Raw genomic sequence first — 25,683 nt, 5'->3', positions numbered from 1 at the left:
AAAACTAAAGTCTTGACTACATTAAGCTGTTCACTATTATTGCACAGGAAACAAGATACAATACACTGACTGAACACAGGTTTTTGCATTTGTGGAAACATGTCTAAATGAATTAAATTTCCATAAATGAAAACTGCTATTTATCAAAAATATGTACAAATAAATATGTACTGATTAAATCGATTGTGAAGCACATAGCAAGTGAAAAATGCATAAATATCAAACCAGTCTGAAATGTGACCACGTAAATGTAGTATTTACAGCTTGCCCCAATCTGACAGCTAAAAAAAATATACCGTTGGCATGAAACTCAGTTTAACATTTTAGTTAAAATCTACTTTCATTATATAGTTGAATTGTCTGAATGTATGTCAATGTGATTTTGTTGCAATCACTTGGTGAATATATGATAGTAATTCTAGTTTGAAGAATACATTTCACAAAATCTATTCTAATTTAGAAGGGTTATCATTTTTAAAAGATTACATTTTTTAACTGCGTTAATTTATTCTAATAAAAAAAAACTAATTTTAAAATTCTTCCCTCAACATTTAAGACTAACCCATATAAATGCAACATAGTTTATGTATTATTGAAATAAAAAGCAATGCTTGTTGAAAGTACTTTTGTACTTAGTTTTGCCAGGTGCCACAGACACCCATTTACTATGTTTTATAGCTTTTGAAGGGTCTATGATTAAACTTTAAAACAATACATAGGTCACCATTTTATTGAAAATAAAGATCAAATGTTCTCCTATTGAAGGGATTTAAACTGTAGGAATAAGAAAATACACATGCAAAGGAAGCAGGTGGACCATATATGATAAACTTTATCATACAATGGGAGGGAGAGATGAGCGTATCATTTATAAAGTATCATCCACAATAGATTTACAAATATAATAATAATAAGTCATAGTTTAAGAAAAAAAAAAGAATGTTATATACTAAATCAGACCAAAACAAGACTATTTAAATCTGTACAAGTGTCTTCATCGACACTCAACGATTCATTCTTCGTCCTCCGAAGACAATGCCACAATGCAAGTTTGAAAGTTCTCACGCAGTATGTACAATGGATCGTCTGGGTGGGGGAGAACACGAAATAAATGAAGCATCTGAGTCGCATCAGTTCCAGCATTATCCCAGCCGACAGAGAGCAGAATAAGACTGTGCTTGAGAGGAAGACAGTTTATTTCTCGCAGACGTTTCCTCAGTTTCTTCACTTGATGTGCATCGGCTTCTCAACATCCACTTTTAAGCGTTTGCGTTTTGGTTGTACCACATCATCGTCGGAGTCCTCCAAATCCTCTTTATCGGCCTCGGGTCGTGTTTCCTTCTCCGCGACTACTGGGAACGTCTGGTCGGGAAAAATCTCCAGCAGTCTTTCCTCGAAGCGCCGACTCACAGCTTTGCCCGCCTCTGCCACTTCCGAGTCGGCCTAGGAGAGGGAGGAAAAGGGAAAGAGTGTGGAAATGTGAGGAAAGGGGAGGAGAAGGTGGGTGGAATGAGCATGTGAGGAAGGGGAGGAGGAGGAGGAGGAGAGAATCACAGAAAGGGTTAAAACTCCAGTTTCGGCTGCTTTGGGTGCCAGCACTGCTGAACCCATCGGTGTGGTGTACAAAACATCTTACCTGAACATTACTCTGTTTCTCCTCATCATAAACCTGGATTATTCGAGACATCTAAAAAGGGCAACGACAGCACACACACACAAAAAAAAAAAATACAAAAGAAAGGGGGGGAAGAAAGATTTTATACCATACACACAGTGAGGTCACAACCTCATCTGTATTTAAAAATGTCCAAGGAGCACAATTTTAGTTTTTTAGTGCTCATAACTGCCTCTCAGTTATAAGGCATAAGCAAACAGCCTCTATATATAAACACATGAAAACTAGAAGGGGATTTGCCTTAAAATACTCTTTAAAAAAAAGAACAAGTGGCAGTTATGCTGACAGACCCAAACTAAATGCAACAGTTAAATTGAAGGGAAAAATTACAGCACATTCAAAAATAGTTAATACTAACGTGCTTCTTTGACATGAATCCCACAGTCATCAAGTCTCGTGAGGACAGTAAAATGTCTCCCTCATTTTGCAGTTTATTCAGAGTTTTTAACATGGGTGTCTCGGAGGATTTGACTATAAAGTTATTTTTCCCCACAACAAACACCCTATTTATGCACTTCAAGCATTCTGTGGCGAACTGTGATGAACAGATCAAATCCATCCACTGAAATCACCTAAAGTGGACATGAAGGAATGTACACACCCTTTGGTGTAGCAAAAGCCAAAAAAAATCCCTATAAACGGTGTACTAATCACCTCTTTCATTTTATTAATGTATTGCCACTGAATTTAAAATTAACAGTGTGACTGAGTTTTGCTTTCAATAACACAAACCTCATCAAGCGGCAACATTCAAAACTCACATGAACTAAATGCTAAAAACTACATCTTTAACGACTTTCTAAGGGATATAAAACAAATCAGTTGTATACATAATGTGATTTTAAAAGCATCAGTGCCATTTAGTTTTATTTTACAGTCACTAAACATACACACTTTAAAGACCCCATGAAATAGAAATGAGAGTAGCGTAATATTAATAACTTTAAAGCAAACATACACGGACTAAAAGCCACAAGTCTACTCCAAAAAGCAGACAGAATTAATTTGCTCTCTTGAATGAGAAAGTTCCTCGTTACGACTAGCAAAACTCCCAAATTAAAGCATATTGGCAAAAGGTCAAGACCCACCCGAACTTCCGGTAATGATGAGAAATACATAAACATACACTCGTCAAGTTTGCTTCATGGGGTCTTGAATGAATGTCAGAAGGCATTAACGACATTAACATCATGCCATTTATCATTTTTATTGTAAAAAAAAAAAAAGAAGTGCTGAACAATAATTAAATGTCTCAAACAAAATGTAATAAACATCCCTTTAACGGAGTGAAAAAGTGTGTTAGCCCTTTGACAAACACTAGTGCAACATCCAAAAAGAAAAACAGTGCCGCTGATTAATGCTCAGCTCGACTGAAACCATTCCTTTGTTAGTACTGGACTGGTGAACACATGAGGAAGTAAAAGCATGCAACCCATCACGTTCATGCTGTGTTGCTTTAGTGTGTTTCATACTCTCCAAATACTCGTTTCTTACATGCAACATCCCATCACACCCCCCCACACAGGTTAAGGACATTCCCCGTACTCACCTCATTAAATTTGGCACAATTGCTAAAGACCAGGCGCACGTCGGACACAAACTCTGTAGTGCTCTTGTAATGCAGAGGATGTTTTCGCTGTAGTTTCCGCTTTACCAGGGTCAAATCCATTGGATGCTTTATTATTTTATAGTAATTGGGTACCTGGAGAGAAATCAAGGCTTCAGCATTACAACAATAATGTTGCAGACATGCGGCTCTCTTCCAACACCAAATACACCTGCATTTAGTTGATAAGTGCATCCCAATGAAAAAGCACTATTATTAAAGCTAAAATTCAAATATCTTTCAAAACAGTAATCAATAGATACTATAATAATAATAATACATAAATTGGAAAGAAGAGAAATAGATATTAAAAATAAACATTTCAAGAACATAGACAGAAAAAGGTTCCATCTAATTAAATGGTTTTGTTTTTTTTCTGCTCGGATCTTCACCTAATATCTAGAGTTTCTACAGTACCCATTGTAAGGAAAGTCAATTTACTCAGCTGGCATCTTAGTAGCACCCTCCAATCATGCAAGTACAGCGCATATATATTATCAATGGGGAAAGACAGAGTTCTGTTTGTCAATGACTGCGTTTACATGCACCTTCATAATGAATTAGAATGAGATTTAGGCAACATTGCAATTAAACTTTAGCTCATGTAAAGTTGAAAAGTCCTGTTCTAATGGTTAGAGAGTCAGTCGGGTTCGAGTCTCAATACTGGCAGGAAATGGCTAAGGTGCCCTTGAGAAAACACCTTCAGCAACTTAAGGTGTGTCTGTCCACAGTTTACAGTATGTTTGTTTGTGTTCACTACTCACTCCTCTAATGTGTGCGCACTAACTTGGATGGGTTAAATGCAGAGGACAAATTCTGAGTATGAGTTACCATACTTTGCCTTCACATGTAACTTTCACTTTCATTATGCTCGTAATCCAAGCAACAATAATTGTATTTCAATCGCTATTAACAGGCATGTAAACATTTTAAATCACATCTATTCTACTCTGACCAAAGTGCGCATGTACATTTTTGGCATGCTGAAGAAACTGCTGTGTTGACAACACTGCATGATATGAATATAATGCAGTATATCGATGGTTGAAAGATTTTAGACGCATCACAGGAAAACTGACCCAATACCAAAGAATCGCCAAACAAACTTGTGTCCGCTGAAGGAGGAGCTTGGCCAGCAACTCACATGAACTATGTGAGTTCATCATTTGTGCTGTGCATTGAGGTATGCGAATAATGGCGGCATAAATAACCACAAATCTTAGAAAATAACCAGAACAATAAATATTGCAAGTAAACAGGAGCAAAGAGGATTGCTCGTGTCATGTAAGCAAGCCCTTACTCCGTCTGATTATTTGAAATAATCACATTATTGGTGCACATGTAAATGTAGTCATTGAAACCTTTAAATTACATTTTATATCAGGAATACCAGGAATACAATTTGACAACAATGACATTATATATTGTGTTGCCTTAGAAGGCAGATTCCTATGTAGACAACAGGACAGCTCACTACGTTTAAGAACAGAACTATGGACTACAGAAAGTACAGTAGTCTTGAAGAACAAAGTGAAGTGGTATATAAGACAACATTATTACCTGTCAACCGGATGCATTATTGCATTCACTCAATATAACGTAATTATGCAAGAGTCATATTCCCGCTATGACAAACAACAGCAGGAAATGGCCCAGAGGCTCAATACATGTTGAAAACAGATGAATGGAGTCACTACAGAAATACATGCGAACGATGCTGCCGTTTATTGCAATAGCGTTAATGACCTAGCAGAGAGGCAGCAATTAAATACTACAGATCATATTGAACAATGGTCCAATTACACATCTGAGCTTTGCCCTTTAAGAACACTTCATGAGAAATATCTGCTTTTATGGGAAATGAGGATATTGTGGTCTTGATGGAAACTCACCGATGCAGGAACAGGCTCTTGAAACTCCGTACCGAGCTCATGACAGAACACATGCAGCAGCACACGCTCACATCGCTACAAAACACAAGAAACAACTTAAAGAATCTGCAATTCGGCAAAAACATTAACTTTGTTGGAAAAGGTTTATAGATTATATCTAAAGACCATACTGGGTCACTCAGGTTCATGTTTTTAGCAAAGTAAATATTTCAGAGCCAAACAATCTCACAATATACTATATGTATTTTATATTACATAGTATAGTGTGTCATGTGAAGTATTGGGATAAATGAATGACGAGATTCCTGGTAAAAGGAATCTTACTTGGCCAATCTACTAGGGGTGTAACGGTACATGTATTCGTACCGGACCGTTTCGGTACAGGACTTTCGGTACGGTGCACATGTGTACCGAATGCAATCTTTGAATCTTTCACGTAAATTAGGCTAGTTTAGTGTGCGGAACATACGTCAATTCCGAGTTTCCACACGAACATATTAAGTGTCGGAAGTCTCCGCATTGTGTTGCCATAGATATCAAAGAGCTTTGTAGATAATGCGCGTTGCACTTGCGCTTGAGCTTGAGCGCGTGAATTTTTTTTTTCCTCCAAACCACTTCAGCGGAAATCCCGCCCTGCAGCTGACTCTAAAGTTTTCATTAGTCATGCTCATGTCAAACAATCACCTGATCCCTAAACCTACCCGTCACTGTAACCTAAACCAATGAAATGTGGTTTAAAAAAAAAAAAAAAAAAAAACATTCACGCGCTCAAGCTCAAATGCAACGCGCATATCTACAAAGCTCTTTGAGAACTACATACAAGCTGGGATTGGTAATGCTGCACTCACTGTCTGTAATCCATAGTTATTTATATTATTCATTATATTCTATGTGATATTGGTTTGAGAGTATTTTATTTAGTGGAAAACTTTGCAGCTGTATTTTATTCCTTATAATTTTTTATTTTATATTTTATTAAATATATATATATATATTAAAACATTAATAATAAATATATATATTATATTTTATAAAAAAAAGTGTTTAAAAAAGTGTAAACAAATTTTAACAAAAAAAAGTTTATAGTAAACATTCAAAACAACCAGCAGTTTAATGTTTGCATTTCTTTCCCTTACTGTACCGAAAATGAACCGAACCGTGACTTTAAAACCGAGGTACGTACCGAACCGTGATTTTTGCGTACCGTTACACCCCTACAATCTCCAATCTGGGGTAAAGTAATAAGAGATCCCTATTTTGTGACTTGTTGTGTTTGACTCACTCGTTGGTCCTCTGGACTCATTGCAGTCTCACTTTTGTCCTTCTTACTGGGTGAATCGTCATCAGAGTTGTATACCATCTCTGGATTTGTGAGACTTCTGCAGAACGTGCACATCCAATCTCCACTGCAGCAGAAGAGGGTACAAACACATGATTAACACAAAAATCAGGAATTAAAGCCTTAAAACCTGCTTAAAAATTCACAGTCTTTCATCTGTTATACTACTTCTAGGACATTTACAGAAATGTATTTCTGTACTCATCTTTTTTTCCCAGGTTAAGAGTTAGAGTAAGGCCTAACAAAATAATTAACAACACAATTAAAAAAAGTTTGTCCAGACTCCACCAAACCCCTGTACATGCCAACCCGAAGGTTAAGGCTAGCCTCACCTAAAAAAGCTTTTATTGAAGCTTTATTGAAATTTTTAAAGTACTTTGTCACATTATGACGTAACAGTGTGAGAAAAGCTATCCTATCAGTAAAAATGCATGAAGTGACCAGGTCTAAACCGGTCCTTAGAAAATGATATAACTTGTCACTGGTGGTACAACCCTTACTTTATAAAATAAAACAATTTATGACAACAATAGGTCATGTCATACAATAACATACTATTGATGGCATCTTAATTTTAAATAAAATAAAAAAGCAAAAATAAGTCATTTATAAATATATTATGGCATGTAAAAAAATAATAAAAAGAAAACAAAAGAAAAAAATACTCATTCATGATTAGAAATGCTGAAAATTAAATAACAGTCATTTATGAATTGAAATCCAAATGCATTATGATTTGTATTATATGACAAATTGTAACACCGTAAAGGCCAAATGTGTTGCATTGTCTGTGTAAATAAAGCCACATTCTTTACCTGGGAGAAGATTTGAGTGTTGGGATATGGCAGGTCATGTGGAAGACTTTAGGACAGCGATCACAGCACAGCAGTTCTCCACCGTTCTGACACACCGCACACCAGTCCTCATTCGGGTCGTCTTCCTTTCCTACAGTGGTCTGGCTGTTTGCGTTAGCAGTGCTTCCCCGCTGACTTCCATTTGACCCTGTGGTCCCATTGGTTAGAGGTGCACTGAAGTTTGGGTTCGTACAGGATGAGAAATGATCACTCTGTGGTTCAGATTTAACATGTTCACCTAGTGTTCTTAAAATGTCCTGGACTGAACCAGTGGACACAGAGCCGAGGATGGGAAGAGGGGGAGTAACGCTTCCTTCTGGGCTGCTCATCTGGTTGAGGAGAAATAAGAACAAGAAAGATATTGTGCAAAATGAAACAAACTATCAAAGCAAGAAAGACCAGGTTTAGCCTCATGGGAACCAAATTCTATTTTTCCCCCCACATCATTATAGTTTTTGGATCATATAAAACAATTCACATATGAAACTTTTTTTTATTATTGTACAAAACATGAAGGTAAAAGGTGAAAATCACGCTATTTATTCACAATTTATTTTTTAAGTTTCAGCTAATTTTGATCTTAAATTTTCTCTTTGTCCTTGTTACATGTACTTATACTACAGTAATAACAGTATATTATGCATTATTAAATGTAAGTGACCCTAAAATAAACCCTTACCCTAATCCTATAAGTACATTCTGTTAATCAATATTACTTTATTAGTTTATTTTAAGGTGTTCTTTCCTGTTCTCAGGTACTGTGCTTTGTGAGGTCTTCACAAAAACAAACTTTTTTGAGTCCATATAAAAGAAACAAATGGAAACATTTGGGACGAAGTAACAAGTGTAAACTGCAAGCTCAAGGTAAATACCATGCAAGCACTCCGTCTGCCATCTTTACAGCGTTCTGTTTTGATGTTTGCTCCAGAAAAGCTACACTCTTCCTCAACTCCTGGTTCCTGTTTGACTTTCACCTGGTCCACTGTCGTATTCCCCGTTCCAGGTCTACTGGCTGACCCACAACTAAACACACAAACAAACAAAAGACACACCATAACAATTTTGCATGCAATGTCTCAACAATATTCAGAAATCAAATATATAATTCTCTTTGTTCAGCTCTAAGCTATAATTAACAGCTGGTAAAAAAAATAAAATAATCGTTTTAAACATGAAAGATGAAAGGACTGAGGTAAACACATTGAATGCTGACCTGCCCCGACTGCCCGTGCTTGACGTGCTGGACGGACGAGCTGGAGTGTGAGAATTAGATAAACCTTGTGAATGAGAGACACAGAAAGAGCATGTTAAAAACAAAAATCTTTAGAAAATTAAAAAGGTAGCAGACATTGTCCTATCTGAGGGCAAACACCAATCAGAATTTCATTTAATTTTTAATAATGCATAATCTGCCCTAATCTCAAATAGCCACAAAATAAACAGTTTTGTAAAATTGCAATACTACTAATAAAAATAAAAATAAATTATTGCTGACATGACAATGAAACTTTAGATGCCAATTAAGTGTTATAATAAATTGCATTTAATGACCTTAAGCCATTTATTCACTTTCAATCATATTTTCAGGCTTTGTAAAAAATAAAAATAAATAAATGCATGAGGTAGAATGATATGAATAATATTTGAAATATTTACAATGTTTAAAACATGAGCTCATTTGGAGCAGTAAGAAAACTGCTGCACTGCACATTTTATTGCCTTTCTATATAGGCTATGCTTAATATTTCCTTTTTTGAAATAACAACAACAACAATCGTGCTAATCAAATAACCATGATGTAATAATGGTGAAAAGCATATATGCTAGCTAGAGTTGTAATAATGGTGAAAAGCATATATGCTAGTTGTTGGTGAGATTGGTTGTGTGGTGGTGAGGTAGTACACCATTTGGTGTGTATTAACGATGGCGGGGGGGCTAATGCAGCCTGAGCCCCAGGGTTGGTGCATATGGTTGCACTGGAGATTATGCCATACGGAACCAGAGGCACTGAGCATGCATTAATGGTGCCAGCAGAGCCAGCAAAGTCTTAGCCCCTCAGGTTGGTGCGTATGGTCGGATGGGAGTTTTAGCCATACGGTACTGAAGGCACGAAGAGTATGGCATATATAAATATTATACATATAAAATACTAATCTGCATTTATATTTCATGATATTATTTAAATGTATGCTAATCTACACTGACATTTGAATCCCAAACCAATGCGTGTCAAAAATTCATGTCAAAGGTCATCTATTGCAAAGATTTCCACATGCTGGAGTACCTGATGATCCTGGGGAATGTGTAGAAGGTCCCGGTGAGGGATTGGTGGGGCCAACAATAGGATATGTACTAGCAGAAATATATCGACTGAGAAGGTTATCCAGTGTGCTCGAACCGGCATCTTCAAGCTGGTGGTGATTATAAAAACAGTCAGTTTTTTGCAACACAAGAGCTCTAATACAATTCAGCTTTGTCTTCACTTTGATTATGAAGCATCTGCTATATGAAGAACAATAATAGCAGATCCAAGTATAGGGATGTCTTTGTCTCATTGCCTTAGGTGCCTTAAACATAATTATGTTTAGAACCTTTATTGCATTTGGGCACAAAAGTTATTACATTTAAATGCTTTATTACATTCAGGCTCAAAAGTTATTACATTTAAGTCCTTTATTACATTTCCAAACAATTATTAGATTTGTGCCCTCATGATCACGCATTCTGGGGTTTGAACTTACAACCTTTTGGTTACTAGGCCAGATCTATAACCATTAAACCTCACCACAGCATCTAATCATTTGACAATCAGTCTGAGAAAATGCAATAGTAAAGTTACCTGAATAGGAGGGATTTCAGGCAGGCAGGGCAGGTTTTCAGGGTTGGTGACTGATGGTATGAGCTCTATGGGGCCGACAATTGGACTGGTGGGGCCACGGTGAATATGGGCATTGGCCATACTGGCACTGGTGGGACTGGTGGGGTTGGCAGCACTAATGTTGTGTAGCGACGCCACAGGGAAGGGGCCAGCATGCCCAGGATTAGAGTGCTTAGAGGTGGGAAAAAGGGAAATGTGTTGGAAAATGGCAAAAACGCTTTCTTACATATTTATTTCTGATTGAACATGGTGTGTATATGAGTCATAGGTGAAATGAAACACAATTTACTGATTTTGTTTTCGAATGCAAAAGTTTTGGAAAAACCATGATACCTAGTCTGACAACTGAAAAGATTTTGACACTGCAGTCTCCATTTTAAACACACTACATGATTACAATATGAATAAAACTGTGTTAGCAGCTCCAAGAAATAATTACATACTAATGAGAACCATATTTTATATTACTCACTACTTACTCAAATAATGACACTATACTGTAATTTTAAAAAGATATATTTTTATTACTTAAATAAATCATTTGAAATGTTTATTATAAGAAAATTTATATTGTATATTAATTTATTATTAATATAATATATTCAAATATAAGAATAATTTAATACAAAAATATATAAAAACAATTTATCAGTTTAATATCAATCCCACAGAATGGTTATATAATTGTTATCGTTTCTACCCACAGACAAACCACTATTTAATATGCAGCAATATATATATATTTTTTTATTTATATTTAACTAAACATTGGTCAAATGCAAAGTTTGCCCCATCTCAGGACAGTGGATAATACTAAAAAGCTGTAATTTTATTTCCTGGCTGTCTCCAGTGATTGACTATTTTATGTCATGTGACTTACTGAAGCCGGTCACATGCTTTGTTGGTGTCAATAACAGAAATGCTCACTCTCCTTGATTACAATTATTGCTGACACCAGAACAGATCTAAAAAAGCAGGCTAGATTAAACAGCTTAAATTTTGCTTTCACTTATTCTGTTCAAGTAGAAATCAACAACAGTGAAGAAGAGAGTGACGTCTTAGCATTTGGGTTTTTGTCATGTGACCTGCTTGAGTCTCTGCACTGACCTGTCTCTGAAGTTGAGGCTGCATCATGGGATACGGCTGGCCATTGAGTCGGGGTTGCGCCGAGGGCATGCGGTTCTGCGCTGATACCATGCGCATGTGATGAGGTGGATACATGTGGGAGGAGCCATTAACTCCGCCCCTCTGGAGGGCCTGCATACTAATGAGCCTCGGAGGCTGAAAAGTGAGAAAGTGGAAGAAATGAAGTCCTGGTCCTTACATGAACAAAACATACAATCAGGAATTATCACTTTGAATGGCGATAATTTCAAAATCAAAAAATATTTATAAGAATAAACCAAATATAATACTGCTGACATATACTTTGAACAAATCATAAGGAAATTAAAAAAAAAGGAGAAAGGAAAAATTAAAGAGATGTACTTCATTGGTCATCAACTTCTGCCCATAGACAATGCTGGTCCATCAGCTAGACCAGAATAAACCAGACATGCATGGAAAGCAGGAAAGATCTAATCTCTAACTTACCGGTTGCTGTATCATCTGTGGTGGACCTCCTTGTCTGGGATGCTGGGACATCTGTGAAGCGATGCGCATCTGCTGCTGAATTTGTTGCTGATGTTGTTGTTGTTGTTGCTGTTGTTGTTGCTGCTGCTGCTGTTGTTGTTGGTGCTGTTGCTGCTGCTGTTGGTGCTGGTGCTTCTGAGCGATCGCAGCCTGCTGCATGTGCTGCAACCTCAGCTGGGCCAGGTTGATCTGTCCTGAGTGCTTACCTGGGTGGTTGTGACTGGGAGAGATCTGCTGATTGACCATCATGCTGGGTGGAGGAGCAGTATGTGACACTTTTTCAATAACAAGATTGCCTGAACGAAAAAGGAGAGCAGGGGTCAATGCATCTTGAAGCATGTAAATGCCTGTTCACACCAAGTCGGAACTCTCTGAAACGTTAACCGACAAAAATAAAATAAATACTGTAGTATGATATTTTGGACATATGAACATGTTTATCTAAATTAAATAAATGACCACATTATGATTTTAGAAAAAAACAAAAAAAAAACATAGTATGATATTTCAGACAGTTTAATTTTAAAATCTGGTTGTGTATGTTTGTCACTGAAATTTGTACATGGTTTCTCTGTGTGAAATAAAAAGGTTTCAGCCACAATTTAAGTTAAAGTTGAGTCAATACCGAGGTTAACCACATTCTTAGCCCAGAAGGTGGGGTCGCAGAAGAAGCGGACTGCTCCATTATTTTGAGGTACTGGGTCCACACGGGCCTTCATAATGAAACGCAGCTGGTATGTGATCTACAGAGTTAGGAAAAAAAGCAAATTAGTATAGACATCCTTTAAAATTAAAGTAGTGGCTTTGTTTAAAATAGTACAAGTGTCTTCTCCTATGACAGAACTGTTATTGTTGGAAGGTGTAATGCCAGTAAAGATTACACATTTGCAAAAATGGACCCTAAAAGAAAAGGAAACAGGTGTTTTGTGAGAATTAAGCGTTGTGGCTGACCAGTCTCTTGCTGTATAGCAGGGCTGTACTGCTTCCATTGCTGATGGCCCAGTTGGTGAAGTTGAGCACATGGATGATCTGCTGGGCCAGGATGCTGATGTCCCTCTGTTGGCTGAGCAGCTTTATACTCCTCTCTTTGGTCACACTCTTTATACAGCAATAGAGGGAATGAAGAGGGAAGAGAAGAATATTAAGAATGACTGAAATTAAACAAATTCTGGACTTGCTAGAGTCAAACCATAAACGTGAGAGGCTGAGGGGCAGGATAATGTGCTCACATGTAAAGTTTGCGGACTAAAAGCCAATTCACACCACACAGACAAATGGCAACCAACACAAACAAACAAGTTGGCTGTTGGGTTTAGAAATTTATGAAAAATAACTCTTGTTCACACTGGCCCAACAGACACTGACAAATACTGATTGAACATGTTCAGTCGGGTTAAAACAAACCCATATCAACGGCAACAAATGCCAACAGTGGTAACACACTGATCCGACAAAACCCAGCAAACATGTTTGTTGGCGTTTGTCAGTGTGGTGTGAACTGGCCTTAATGCAAAACTAGATAACATGCAACTAGATATAGTCCATTTAAAAATAATATCAGTTTACACAATATTATTTTAGAATTAAAAAAGTATTTATTTTTATGAATTAGCTTAAGTTTTAATAATTTTCTTTTGCAATCTTTCTAATGTGTGTTTTTGTGTGTGTGTAAAGTTTAAGGTTATCCACTATTTATAGTTTATTTTAATTATCATGAATATTTTTAATAGTTTTAGTTTCCAAAAACCACACTGGTATACACTGGCTACACAAGTGGAACTATGACGTGCATTTAAAGCTACCGTCGGCAAGATTTTTTTTTATCATATTCACTGAAACCGACACTATGCTCCGACAGAACATCATAAATCAGTCGGTTTTACAAAGAAAAAAAACGCGCTTCTACCTCCACCTGGAGCCTGTTATTTGTTTTGCAAATATCCACCACTACCGGTTCTTCTGGTCCAATCAGCGCAGGGCTGTGTGAGATCTGACTGTCAATTACAGCTCGTGCACACGCCACAGATCCCCCCTTCCCTCTCCCGCACATTACAATATCACATGCACACGCCTGAAGTTCGCTGGTGTGGTGGATTGTACGAAGCGTGATGGCGGAGAGAAAATCTACTAACAAGCTTCCGATTCCTCGGTTAACCACCAGAGCTAGGAGGTCCAAAACAACCAAGGAAAAGAAAACATGGTAAGTACTCCATGGTGTTGATCGATGCTGAAGAGACGGGCGCGTTCACAGAAAATCTGGTGCACACTCTCTGACGAGCACGAACTCGATGGGAGGGTGCTCGGTGGTAGTGGGGGAGGGGCATGAGAGTTGTAAACATTTAAAACTTTGGCTAAGTCCCCTCAATCTGCCAGAGCTGCCGACTGCAGCTTTAAATGGACATCCTGTTTCTATGCATCACATTGCACAGTGCCTTCAGCTACATTTTCCTCATCCGTCTAAAACAAAACCTTAAAAGAGACAACCATTGCATCAAAAGGGGCTTTCGTACTGGAGGAACCTTTTCATAGTTACTTGAACTATTGGTGGAAGTACCCGGATTTTGGCGTGTTCGCACCGCAGGAACATTAAACGATTTTAGTTCTAGTTCTCAGCGCCATCAAAATAAAGGTCCGCTGCGCCGGCAAAATAAAAGTCACAACAACAAGTGCGGCTTACGTCACTTCAGAGTTTCTACTGGCGGTGTGAATGCAAACAGGAAAATGTTTCTAGGGAAACCATTAGTTCTCAGGAAACCACCCTGGTGGCATGTTCCTAGAAATACCCGGTGCGAAAGCCCCTAAAGTAGTCAAGTAGCGTAATTTTTTGCCTCTCAAGTCAGTGGAAATGTGGGCCATTTGCAATATCTGATGTGTGTAGTAAAATTACAATCTGTCCCTGCTTACCACTTCTGATTGCATCACCAGAGTTGGACATTAACATCAGTTTTAAACATTGCCTCTATTGTATAAAGTTTCACTACATTTGAGTGGCTTCACCGTTAAGCCCAATTTATACGTCAAACTCACGCCGTAGTTACGTGTAGCACGCATGGCCTACGGTGCACCTCTCCAAAAATTTAACAATGCGTCAATTCTACGTGGACCGATGATTGGTCTGCTAGAACCCCTCCCTCGGGTTTTGCATGCTCCCTCTGCATGTGTAATTGCAAGTACAAATGAAAACCAACGCGTATGCTACAGCGTAGGTCAGACGCAGAACAGAAGTATAAATCAGTCTATAGAATCTCATGACTCATGAATACTTCCTGAAGAAGTAACACCATTAAACACTGTGACATCTGCGGGGCTCGATTTATCACTGACTGGTGTGAATCACAATCAAAGGTGTCAATTGGGGCTAATTTGAGTTGAGCCATGAAGCACAGAGTTGTAGTAGGTGTCTGAAAAAACAGCACTGTCCTTTTCAGACATTCTGCACTTTCACATTTGGCCTCTCTCAAACCATCGGTCTTCAGTTTTCAAAATTGTCCTTAAACATGTGATCCTCGTCCTTCAGATATTGATACATTGTTGAATTTTGCCAGGAGGGGTCTGAACTTCTGGCTTGCATCAATCACTTGTAAACCGGTGTCCTTTCTTTCACTAGCAGTTTTGCTCCAATTCATACAATCAGTAAAGCTTCCCCCACAGCGACTCACAAGGTTTATGGCATGTGATGAGGTTCACACAATGTGGTGGCTAGAAAATAATGACCTTGTTTGCACTAGGTATTAATATGCGTCTCAGATGATCCGATCACAAATGGTCAGTTGAGACAAAACACTGTTTACATCTACAATTAACATGCAGCTCTAAAGCATCTGCTGCGAGCATATATGAACATATTTTACATCTCAATACATGAATTACTTATTGCATGTTAAATATCAGGGCTATGCGGGTATTGTATATAATTTAAATAATTCCCGTAGGTTATAATGTGAGAAATTCCAGCAAACATTTATTCACTTTAGCGTGTAGGTTGTATGAGTAAATTGATCCACACACACAAATAAGATCAAATCACTCATTTTAAAACTTTCTGCTAGACGTAATTTCACGAAACATTTATTCACTTTAGCGTGTAGGTTGTATGAGTAAATGAATCCACACACACAGATAAGATCAAATCACTCATTTAACACTTTCTGCTAGACGTAATTTCACGAATAGTGTGAGATTCAGCGGTGCCACGTCTTCTCTCTCTCAAAATGCACTTAACATCACCACATTGCATCTGCACAAGTCAAGCATCAAGCGCACTGCAGGCGGCGATAGACTCGCGTTTTGGGAGTCACGACAGTTTTGCATCGTCACTTAAGTTTATCATATGCACGTCTTTTTAAGTCTTACCGATTTAAACATTCAAGCGATTTTAAACCATTCAGTACTCACACGCATACATAAAGCTCCATCACAAACAGCTCACGAGTAACAAAACGGAGTTCTTTCTCGCAGATTATAGCCCTTTAACGGTTCTTTCCAGTCTTGAAGAGTATCTTCATAAACACAGTTGGTTATATCTTAAAAAACAGTTGAGAAAGAAAATGCATGTGCAACAGAATAATATATCCGTGCACTAACTCTTAAAATGACAGCAGCTTAATATGTGTCAGTCATTAAATGTTAATAAAACAAAACGAAAATTTGCTTTAATTGCAAGGAATCAGGATTAATAATCTATATATTTAATTTAAACAGGACTAAAAGCTTATCCAGTGTTATTTTACATTTGATTACTTTTATTTAGTATCTATCTGTATAGTATTTCTGTACCTGAATACTAGTGTTAGACCTACCCAAAAAACTTTTCTCTAATTCATTTGTATCTTTGTTCTATTATATTTATTTGTGCTCAAGTCTCAAACCCAAAAGAGGTCTTCTTTGTAAAAGTTAAGGCTCAGCTACGCCTTCCTAAAACGCTTAGTTCAAACACACCCCCACAAATCTACATCAGTATTTGGGGGCAGAGTTTCATAACACCGCCCAAATGTATACGCAAAGAAAGAAGGCGTATTCTCGCTGTATTATTGTTGCAGCCAGCACTGCCATGTCGTGGAGACGCTGTGTTTTTCATCTGTTTGGCCTTCCAGAAGAGGACACAATTAGAAAACAGTGGTTAAGATTTATTTACGACACTGCTCCAGAACAGTACAGCCAAAATATTCGCCTGTGTGCTGCGCATTTTTTGGAGGACTGTTTCCAGAACCTGTGAGAGTAAAAGGCTGCGCACAAAGGCTGATTCTAAAACGTGGGGCAATTCTTTCTTTGCAAGTACATTCTGGCACTTCTGACTCACAGCCTGCAAGTATGTTTTCATTTTATACGAATTTACTACTGACTATTCAAACGTGAGTTTTGAGCAGCGCTTGTCGTTTCAGTAATTATCAGTAATTGTGTCCTCAATTAAATAAAACCTTACCAATCTGATAAGTTCTGGTCCAGTCGTGCTGGCCAAGTTGATCGATCAGCATTTTTCGGATCAGATTCGGGCTCGAATTAGTAACGACATTATCACCTGTCATTATTGCTTTGGGAGCGGATGTTCCAAATTTGGTAAGGGGCGTGACATTTCCGCCACACACTTAAGGTATTCAGGCCAATCAGAGCACACCACGCTTTTCAGAACGATGAGCTTTGTAAAAATGTGTGTTTCAGAAAGGCAGGGCATAGAGGGGCAACAATAATGTACTGTATGTGTAAAATAATTACTTTTTTGAACCACGTAAACACATTGCATTAAATCAAATACACAAAATAATGGGGGTTTTTTTTACCTTTAATTGATTTTGCAGATGCTTTCATCTAAATTTAATTGTCTGTGCTGCTGCATGTTGATATCGAGGGCTTTTATTAGTTTAAAGCCATAACAAGCCTGGAATTTTATTGTAAAGGTCGATGGACATGTCTGTCTTTGTCATTTGACAAGCACATTATGATGAGATAGCACCAGTTTACACTGCTTATAACTTAAATGCACATTATTCCTTCTGTCAATGATGCTTTATGGATTATGTCTGCAGAAATAAGCAGTCATAGAATTGGCTTTTTTCATGATAACAGAGGTCTAGGGGCTAATATGAAACTACCATCTAAGTTTTAAAACAGTCGATCCACAGACAGATGTACACAGCCTGCATAAAGTAGCTGTGCCTTTTCACAAGTATAAATGTGATGTCAGAACTATTCAGTCACCACCCCCACCAATCGTAGGTCACTCAAGAAAACAACAGGCCAATCAGAAGAGAGACTCATTAAATATTAAGTAGACAGGCCAAAATCGACCTGTTCTTGGCAGAGCTCCTGAAAAAGGAGCTGTAAAATATATATTGAGATGTTTTTTGGTACTTATACCACAAATATATATTCTTAAGGACATCAAAACCTTAAACTTTACACTTATTGAAAGGTGTACAATATGGGACCTTTAAGATCATCTCTGCTGTCCGTACCAACATCTTTTAATTGGAATTTCAGACTTGTTTTCTTAGGAAATCAAATAGTTTTTGCTTTATTGATGCCTGTACGCTTACCTCCAGCTGCTGCAGTAGAGATTTGCCCTTCTTGTTGATTTCATTGATGAGAGTAAAGACTGCTATCTTTATCTCATGTTCCACCTTCTTATGCGTCTCAGCAACTTCTTTGATTCTAAAAGGAAAAAAGGGAATAAAAGACATGAAAAAGACCCAGCAGTTCATTAAACAATAATTCAATACAATTCTGCCAAAGATTCAATCATGTCCAGCTACTTTTCTTTAATGAAAAAACAAGATCAGGAAGCAATCAAATTTTAACGTCATCAACTATAAAACCGATGCATCAGAAGTCCTACCTGTTTTGCACCTGAGATGCAGAGAACTCCACAAAGTTCCTCTTCTCTAGTAACTTAGTCATGAAGGTTTCAATGATGCCTTTCTGGTTTTGAAAGGCTTCTTCTAGAAACTGGTACCTGCAAAAAAAAAACATCCGTTCTATTCTGATCTATGCCTTTAATGCCATGTTATTGGTGTAGGTACTTATTCTCTCTTCATTTGATTGTCTTGTTTAAAAACTCTTTCATATATTGCCAGCTGATTTAATACAGTTTAGATGAAGACGGTGCATGGTTACTGTAAACAGTGAGGTCTGGCTGACCTGTGTTCTTTGTGTTCAAGCAGCTGGCAGTCTCTGCAGGTTAAAGTGTCACATGTCTCGCAGAAGAGCTTGAGGGCCTCTTGTTTGTGCACCGGACAGAAGACGGGTCTCTGGCCTGACGTTCCAACCGATTCTACAAAACAGAACCACCATATTCAGATTCATCTTTTGCTGCTTATTTCATCCCCTGACTCTCAATTCTCTCAGTCTATGACTGCCATATGTTCTCATATGCGCCTTGCCAAACTCAATCGAAAAGAGGGAAACTAAATGGGTTAGCTCTAATGAAAACAGTACAGGCAGAGCAAGCGACTCACTCAAAACTCTGCCTGTTGCCATAGCAACTGTACTACGACTCAGCCTGCTAAACGTGCAAAACAGATGCTCCACACCGTTGCTGAAACATCCAAACTACAACAAGACCAAAGCATCTTTCAGCATGATGAAAACAATCATATCGCAACTGCCTTGCAAATATTAGCAATTGAAAATGGAAATAAATGAGACTACATAACGTACCAGAAGATACTTCCTCTTTTTTGCGTATTTTATGGTCCTTAGTGAATTTGACCCTTTGATGCGCTTCAATGCAGGTTTTACAGAGCCACTCCCCACATTCCATACAGAATCCAATGGCGCTGGCATTATCGTCACAGCTGGTACAAACCTGTTACAGAGCAAATAAAGAATTAAAATAATGTCTAGAGGACTGAAGTATTGGCTCACAATCAAAAGTTGACAAATGGTAGCATGCAAGCTAATAAAGCAAGGTTTAATCTAGGGGTGTGAATACCAATAAATTTGATTCTAAATCAATTTTAGCTCAATTTTATTTGACAAAACGAAGAGCAGTGCTCTTCTGTCATTCTGTTTACTGAATAACAGGTTCAATTCAGTAAATTTCTAAAATAAATGTATGGGATAATTGCGTTGTGTTGATAATTGTGGCATTTTAAATCAATTATTCACTAATGCAAAATTATTAGGACTTATGGAAAGATTGTTATACTCTAGTTAAGTTAAAATCACAGAGTTGATACTGACCTGTGTGGAGTTTTCCACTGATGTGCTTGTGGCCTCGGAAGAGTCCTTGACAAAGTAATTATCCACCATGTCAATCTGTTTGTACTCCTGATGGCACACCGTGCAACGCATGACATTCACTACAAAAAAAACAACAACAACACTATTACTAGTAATACAAAAAAAAAAGTATGATTAGTACTGAATAACAGCTTGGTTCATAATATAAATGAAAACTGTTGGTCCAGCATTACCAAGATTCTATTCCCCATTTTATTATTTTTATTATAAACTATATATAGAATGGAACTACTTGGACTAGTATATTAGTGGACTACAATAACACATCCCTATATACAGAACTCAAAGGAAAAATTCATAATTAAATTATTTTCAATAAAAAAATGCAATGGCAGCTTGACTGCACTGAAATTTTTAAAATGTGTAAAACTGTTGTTTTTACATCATGATACACATTAATGGAATATATACATACACACACACACACACACGAATTATGCAGCCAGAACAACTACGTGCATTCTTAGAATTGGATATCATAAAACTGGAGAATGTCTTCATTTAAATTGCATTATGGGAAATGATGAGAAAAATTGCATGCATAAGAAACAATGTAATGATGGCTTCTTCCTGTAGTGCAGGTTTTATTAACTATTATTGCCATCTCGTGCAATAACAAATATTCTGCTCTTTGTGTGCATCATGCAGCAGCATTTCACCACAAATAATGATCTATTCATAAAACTAATTTAATTTCATCTTAATTTAATTTGAAAACAGAGAGATTGGACATGCCCCTCCCCCACTCAGCACATGCGCACCCCCCCCACACACACACCCACCCACCCATCCATCACATGCAACACCCCCCACCCCCACCTCTTTTCCCTGACAGCCCATCAATCCCCCACAAAGCTACAGCTAGAACTAGTCCAAACCGGTTTGAGCCAGTTTGCACTGGCTCATACTGCTTTCAGCCGGTTTCCCTTAAGCACCCAGCTGCAAACCCCTGCTAATGATTGGCTGCTGAGAGCAGCTGGAGAAACACTGCACTGAAACACAGTGCAACTCACAGCTGAGTTACTCTGTACTGATATTAACTGGAGCCAGTGAAGCATTGCCTGAGGCACATCTATTCCACAACACATCACATGCAGAGCCCTGTAATGCAATTAAAATTCCTTCATTATTCAAACAGAGGGTTATAAACCACTTTCTTTAATAATTATGATGCAATTCAATTATGTTTGAAGTCTTCTAAAACCCAAGATTGTTACATTTTACAACACAACCGACATTTAAAGATTCAGTCTGGCAAAATTCACAGTATTCTCATAAACTAGTTCACATTATCGAAATATTAGCTAGCTAAGACCTGTTAAACTTAATAAAAATGGTGTATGTCTACAAAAACGGGTTACTGATGCCAAGAAAAGTGTCTGAAAACAAAGCAAAATAGACCAGACGGCTACAGTCAAGCTGAGAATAACAGTTTAACAACTCTAGTTATACAACGATCTTGAGTTCAACAAAGTGCTTGCTTGTTGAGATTCAACTAGCAGCACAGTGTGTGTCAGAGATAGTTTTCTCAGTCAGGTTACTGTGATGAGTCACGCTGAGTTACCTCCCCCTGAACTTTAATTAAACGTCTACGACAAGCCCCAAACAAACCTGGCAAGTGAACAAACCCTTCAATTACAGATTGCAAAAAGAGGAGTAAACCACCAAATAACAGTTTAAAATTATTACAGAACAGCAAATGTCAGTGAAATTAGGTACTTAACCTTCAGAAAATGCTGATCAGCAACTTTAGATGATTAGTTGATCTATTTTACTTTTCTTATATAAGGATTGCAAATTTGGCCTTCCTATAAACATTTGGGAAATGTACAGCTTGAAAATATGACTTGTGTGATTTCTTAAAATAAAAAACTAAATTAAATGGAAAAAAGGCTATGGAAAAATGTTTGCAAATAACATGATTGTTGCAGAATAATTCTAAATTACGAACACTCAGTAGTTTACAGAAAAATGCACAAAATTACATTATTTTGATAATTTTCCAAACTTGAACATGGCAAATGACTGAGCAAAACACTGAGATTATTTACTTGTCTTATTTTCTTGTTTTTGCTTAATAAATACAAATTTTGTTTGGTTTGGTTAATAAATAGGCTAAAAACAATTAATTGCATATCAATTCCAAATTCTGACATTGTAGGATTTAGATTTTTGGATGCATTTGAGAAAGTAAAGACTTCTGAATTGGGAATCTTAAGTTAGATAATAGTTTAGTGCACCACGAATCGTTCTCGGTTCAACTTCTTCTCACTATGAAAAACATAGGAGTCATGCCTGTAATGCATCAAAAAAAGGAATGTGACACCAAAGTGTACCCTCTTCAACGAACCTAACAATGCACAAATTCATTTTGTACATATTTATATCACTACACTGAAACTACGGCTTCAATTGTTATACTTGTGGTCAGTGCAGTGGAATGAACTTTTCAATCTAATAGCCTGGCAAAATATTCTGCAATATAATGTGCGCTGATCTAATATGAGAATATTGATCTGAAGGCATTCTGCAATAACAGTGAAGTCTCTTAGAAAAGTGAAGAGATTTAAAGAGAAATTACAGCCTTTGGGCTTGTAAATATGCATCAGTGATCGCTGATATGGGTGAATAACCAGAACCACACAAAAAAATTAAAATAGCTGTACAGGCTGCAGCTAATGCTGAATCTAGTTCATATATTATTAACGACAATGCATGGTGCTACTGCTAACTTATTACAAGAAACGTAAGCACAATGAAATGATAATACACTGCACTCAATGCACTGACTCAATGGTAAAGCAAGTGCAATGACCAAAATATTATCATATCTCCACTGCACCAATAATGACATTTAAGAGACCGTGATAACGCTCCAAAAAACGATGCTAAAACTAAGCATGCATAATTAAAACAAACCAATCACCACTGCAGCGCTTCTAGTCTGGTTGGTTTATCAGCAGAAAATACAGAATTTGGGGATGGCATAGTGTGCATTGTCAAAGAAAACCATTGTGCATGAATGAGTACATGATCTGGGGTCACAAGCCATGACCCCTGCATTATCGATAACTCTGGATGGTTAATCCTAGTTAACTTGTGTTTGACCACCACACGCTGGTGGCTCTTACTGCACAAATATAGTGACAGCACTGAATCCGATCATCAATACAAAGACAATGATGTGTCAAAATATCAGGACTATAGTCTGATAAACTGGATCAGCAAATGACTGAGTTTGAGAACGGAGCATAAACAAGAGCCCATCACTCTGACTGACACCTGTCACATCATTTGACTGAGTGTGCATGAGGCTGCAACATCTATACATTCAATATAACTTGAATCAAAATACAAAATTAGGCAAGGCTGACAGTTTTAAAAGGTTAGTTCGTTAGAAAATCCATCATTAGATTGTAAAGACTTTACCCTTTTAAAAAAAAACCTGCACTAACCAGTCAAGTCAATTTGATCAGTATAATGCTTTTCACAATGCATTGTATTAAAGCAGCTTTACAGAAAATGATGATGTTAATGTTAGTAATATCTCCATGCCTTACAGTTGCATTTAGAAAATTTGAGCTGTTGACAATAATATTTTTCGATGATATAAACAAACTAGCACAGAGATGATATTTGCTATATAGTGCTATCTATGTATACATTACATGTATGCATGTAGTATGTACTTGTGTGTGTGTGTGTGTGTGTGTGTGTGTGTGTGTGTGTGTGTGTGTGTGTGTGTGTGTGTGTGTGTATATACAGAGAGAGGAACAAAATAAACAATGATGATATTGCGATTCGCTATGTAGTATATATTGTAAAAAAAATTATAACTTAAACAAATGAAAAAGAAGATTAAATACACAATAAACAATTAATGAATAGATTGATAAATAAATAAATATCTAACAGTATAGTACTGTAGAGAGCAGGAAAAATAATAATTTAATGTAATAGAAAATACATATTTTCTAAATAATATTTTACACATATGTAACATTTTCATTTTTACATCGTATTTTTGTTTTTTGCACATACAAGTATATAAATGCCTTTTACATTATAGGACAGGAGTCCCTTGTACATATTTGGGGTGATCTGGCAATCAAAATAAATGAAAACCCCCTGGGTTTTTTAAGAAAATTCACATGACTTGCTGACTCGTACTTTGAGTAAATAAGTTCTGACAGTTACTCGTGTATTGAAATACTACAATCAGTCGGCATAACCATAACTGCATGAGTGAAACACCAAACACCAGCTGTTGTACGCACATGTACGTGATTGCACATGCCATCATGTGTAGCTAAATGGATCGTTTCTGAATTGTTGGGGATAGAACTAAAAAAGCTCACTTCCCTTTTCCTAACTTACCAATACGAGTGTCCTGTCCATGGGGCCCTTGCACCGGGACGGTGATCTTCCGTTCCGGCTGCGGGATGCACTTGAGGCAGAAGGAGTGCAGGCAGGGAAGGAGTTTGGGTTCACAGTCACGGTTCTGGAGACTCTGTTTACACACAGCACACGTATCCAGTAGGTTTATCGGGGCGGCAGGGGTTGAAGAGGAGGATGCTGCCGCTGCTGCTGCTGGAGGAGGCGACATCTCGTTAACGAGTGCGGGTGATGGACCAGCAGCGGTGCTGTCCGCGGAGGACGACGGCGGCGGCGGCGGAGGAGGTGGTGGTGGTGGTGGCGGCGGTTCAGTGCTCTCGGCATTTGGTGTCCCGTCTGTAACGTTAGCTCCGCCGCCGCTGGATGTCGTCAGCGCTTCGGGAACTGTCTCTTGAGACTTGGGCTCGTCTGTTCCTTCTTTCGGTTCTGCGTCGACTAAAATTACACCGTCGGGGTCCTTTGCTCCGCTATCTCCGTTATCTTCTGTTCCCGAAGCCTCTACCTCCATATTTGCGGAGCTCTCCGTACTATCTTGGCCTTTGTTGTCCGCCATCTTTGCTCCTCTTTGAACCGCCTGACGTTCGACGCGCTCAGAAAATCCGATGTGTTTGACGTCATGCCGTCGCTCTCATGTTCGTCACAGAGAATAAGCAACTAGACTTAAAGTATCCATTAATAATAAAAATATTATTGTATTTGCCGTCAATTTATTTTATATTCGTATATTTACATTGCAATTACAATAAAATAGAAAACAAATGTTTTTGTAAATGTCGTTATAAATCTAAATTCTGTACCTGTATTTTTATGTTGTATTAATTGTCACGTATGCTGTGGCTGTGCAGTTGCTTTATTCTGAAAATCAATAAAAACAATGTCACCGATATTGATTCCTCTATTAAATCGAACGGGTAGCCTACTTACAATATTTTAATTTCTCTTTCTCTGCTCTCTTTTAAAAGTGAGCTGTTTGTGGGCGATTAATTGCGTCCTTCACTGTGTTAGTGCGTTTTAAAGCTGTACTCAGTCGTTAAAAAGTGTTACACATAAATAATTAAATAGTACTTTTGATAAATGTGTATTTATTTACTCGATCATTCAGATGAGAAGTTGCATCTGTAACCGAGTAAACGCTCTTCTATTGTACATGGGGCTGGTCGCCACATGGGGGCAG

At 37.6% G+C, this 25,683-nt stretch overlaps 1 protein-coding gene across 4 annotated transcripts; it reads right to left on the bottom strand.

The window, feature by feature from the left end:
* Window positions 1-814: 814 nt before the first annotated feature.
* trim33 (tripartite motif containing 33) lies at window positions 815-25,197 on the bottom strand. 4 transcript variants are annotated; one of them, XM_079637193.1, is made up of 21 exons: window positions 24,492-25,194; window positions 20,055-20,173; window positions 19,530-19,677; window positions 19,011-19,143; window positions 18,709-18,825; window positions 18,410-18,524; window positions 12,828-12,974; window positions 12,502-12,619; window positions 11,838-12,172; window positions 11,352-11,525; window positions 10,206-10,415; window positions 9,651-9,777; window positions 8,580-8,643; window positions 8,239-8,389; window positions 7,605-7,695; window positions 7,328-7,514; window positions 6,456-6,579; window positions 5,174-5,248; window positions 3,225-3,377; window positions 1,637-1,687; window positions 815-1,443 (listed from the first exon to the last, which is right to left on the bottom strand). In XM_079637193.1, the coding sequence occupies exons 1-21, from the start codon at window positions 25,060-25,062 to the stop codon at window positions 1,225-1,227; spliced, it is 3,429 nt and encodes a 1,142-aa protein (XP_079493319.1). In that variant the 5' UTR covers window positions 25,063-25,194; the 3' UTR covers window positions 815-1,224. The 4 variants fall into 4 exon arrangements, with proteins under 4 accessions (XP_079493319.1, XP_079493320.1, XP_079493317.1 ...); XM_079637194.1 differs by lacking the exon at window positions 1,637-1,687 and having other exon boundaries at window positions 24,492-25,197; XM_079637191.1 differs by having other exon boundaries at window positions 7,328-7,695; window positions 24,492-25,192.
* Window positions 25,198-25,683: the final 486 nt, after the last annotated feature.

Source organism: Phoxinus phoxinus, assembly GCF_949152265.1.
Source record: "Phoxinus phoxinus genome assembly, chromosome: 15".
NCBI lineage: Eukaryota > Metazoa > Chordata > Actinopteri > Cypriniformes > Leuciscidae > Phoxinus > Phoxinus phoxinus.
The sequence above is the reverse complement of the archived record's forward strand: the minus strand, read 5'-3'. Positions and strand labels throughout refer to the sequence as shown.

Excerpts from the sequence above, each read along its gene's own strand:
- trim33 (XM_079637191.1), bottom strand. The coding sequence starts at position 25,062 with ATGGCGGACAACAAAGGCCAAGATAGTACGGAGAGCTCCGCAAATATG. Across the intron at positions 12,173-12,501 it reads TAAGAATGTGGTTAACCTCG|GCAATCTTGTTATTGAAAAA; the intron begins GTATTGACTCAA and ends TTTTTCGTTCAG. Across the intron at positions 6,580-7,327 it reads ACACTCAAATCTTCTCCCAG|TGGAGATTGGATGTGCACGT; the intron begins GTAAAGAATGTG and ends CTTCTGCTGCAG.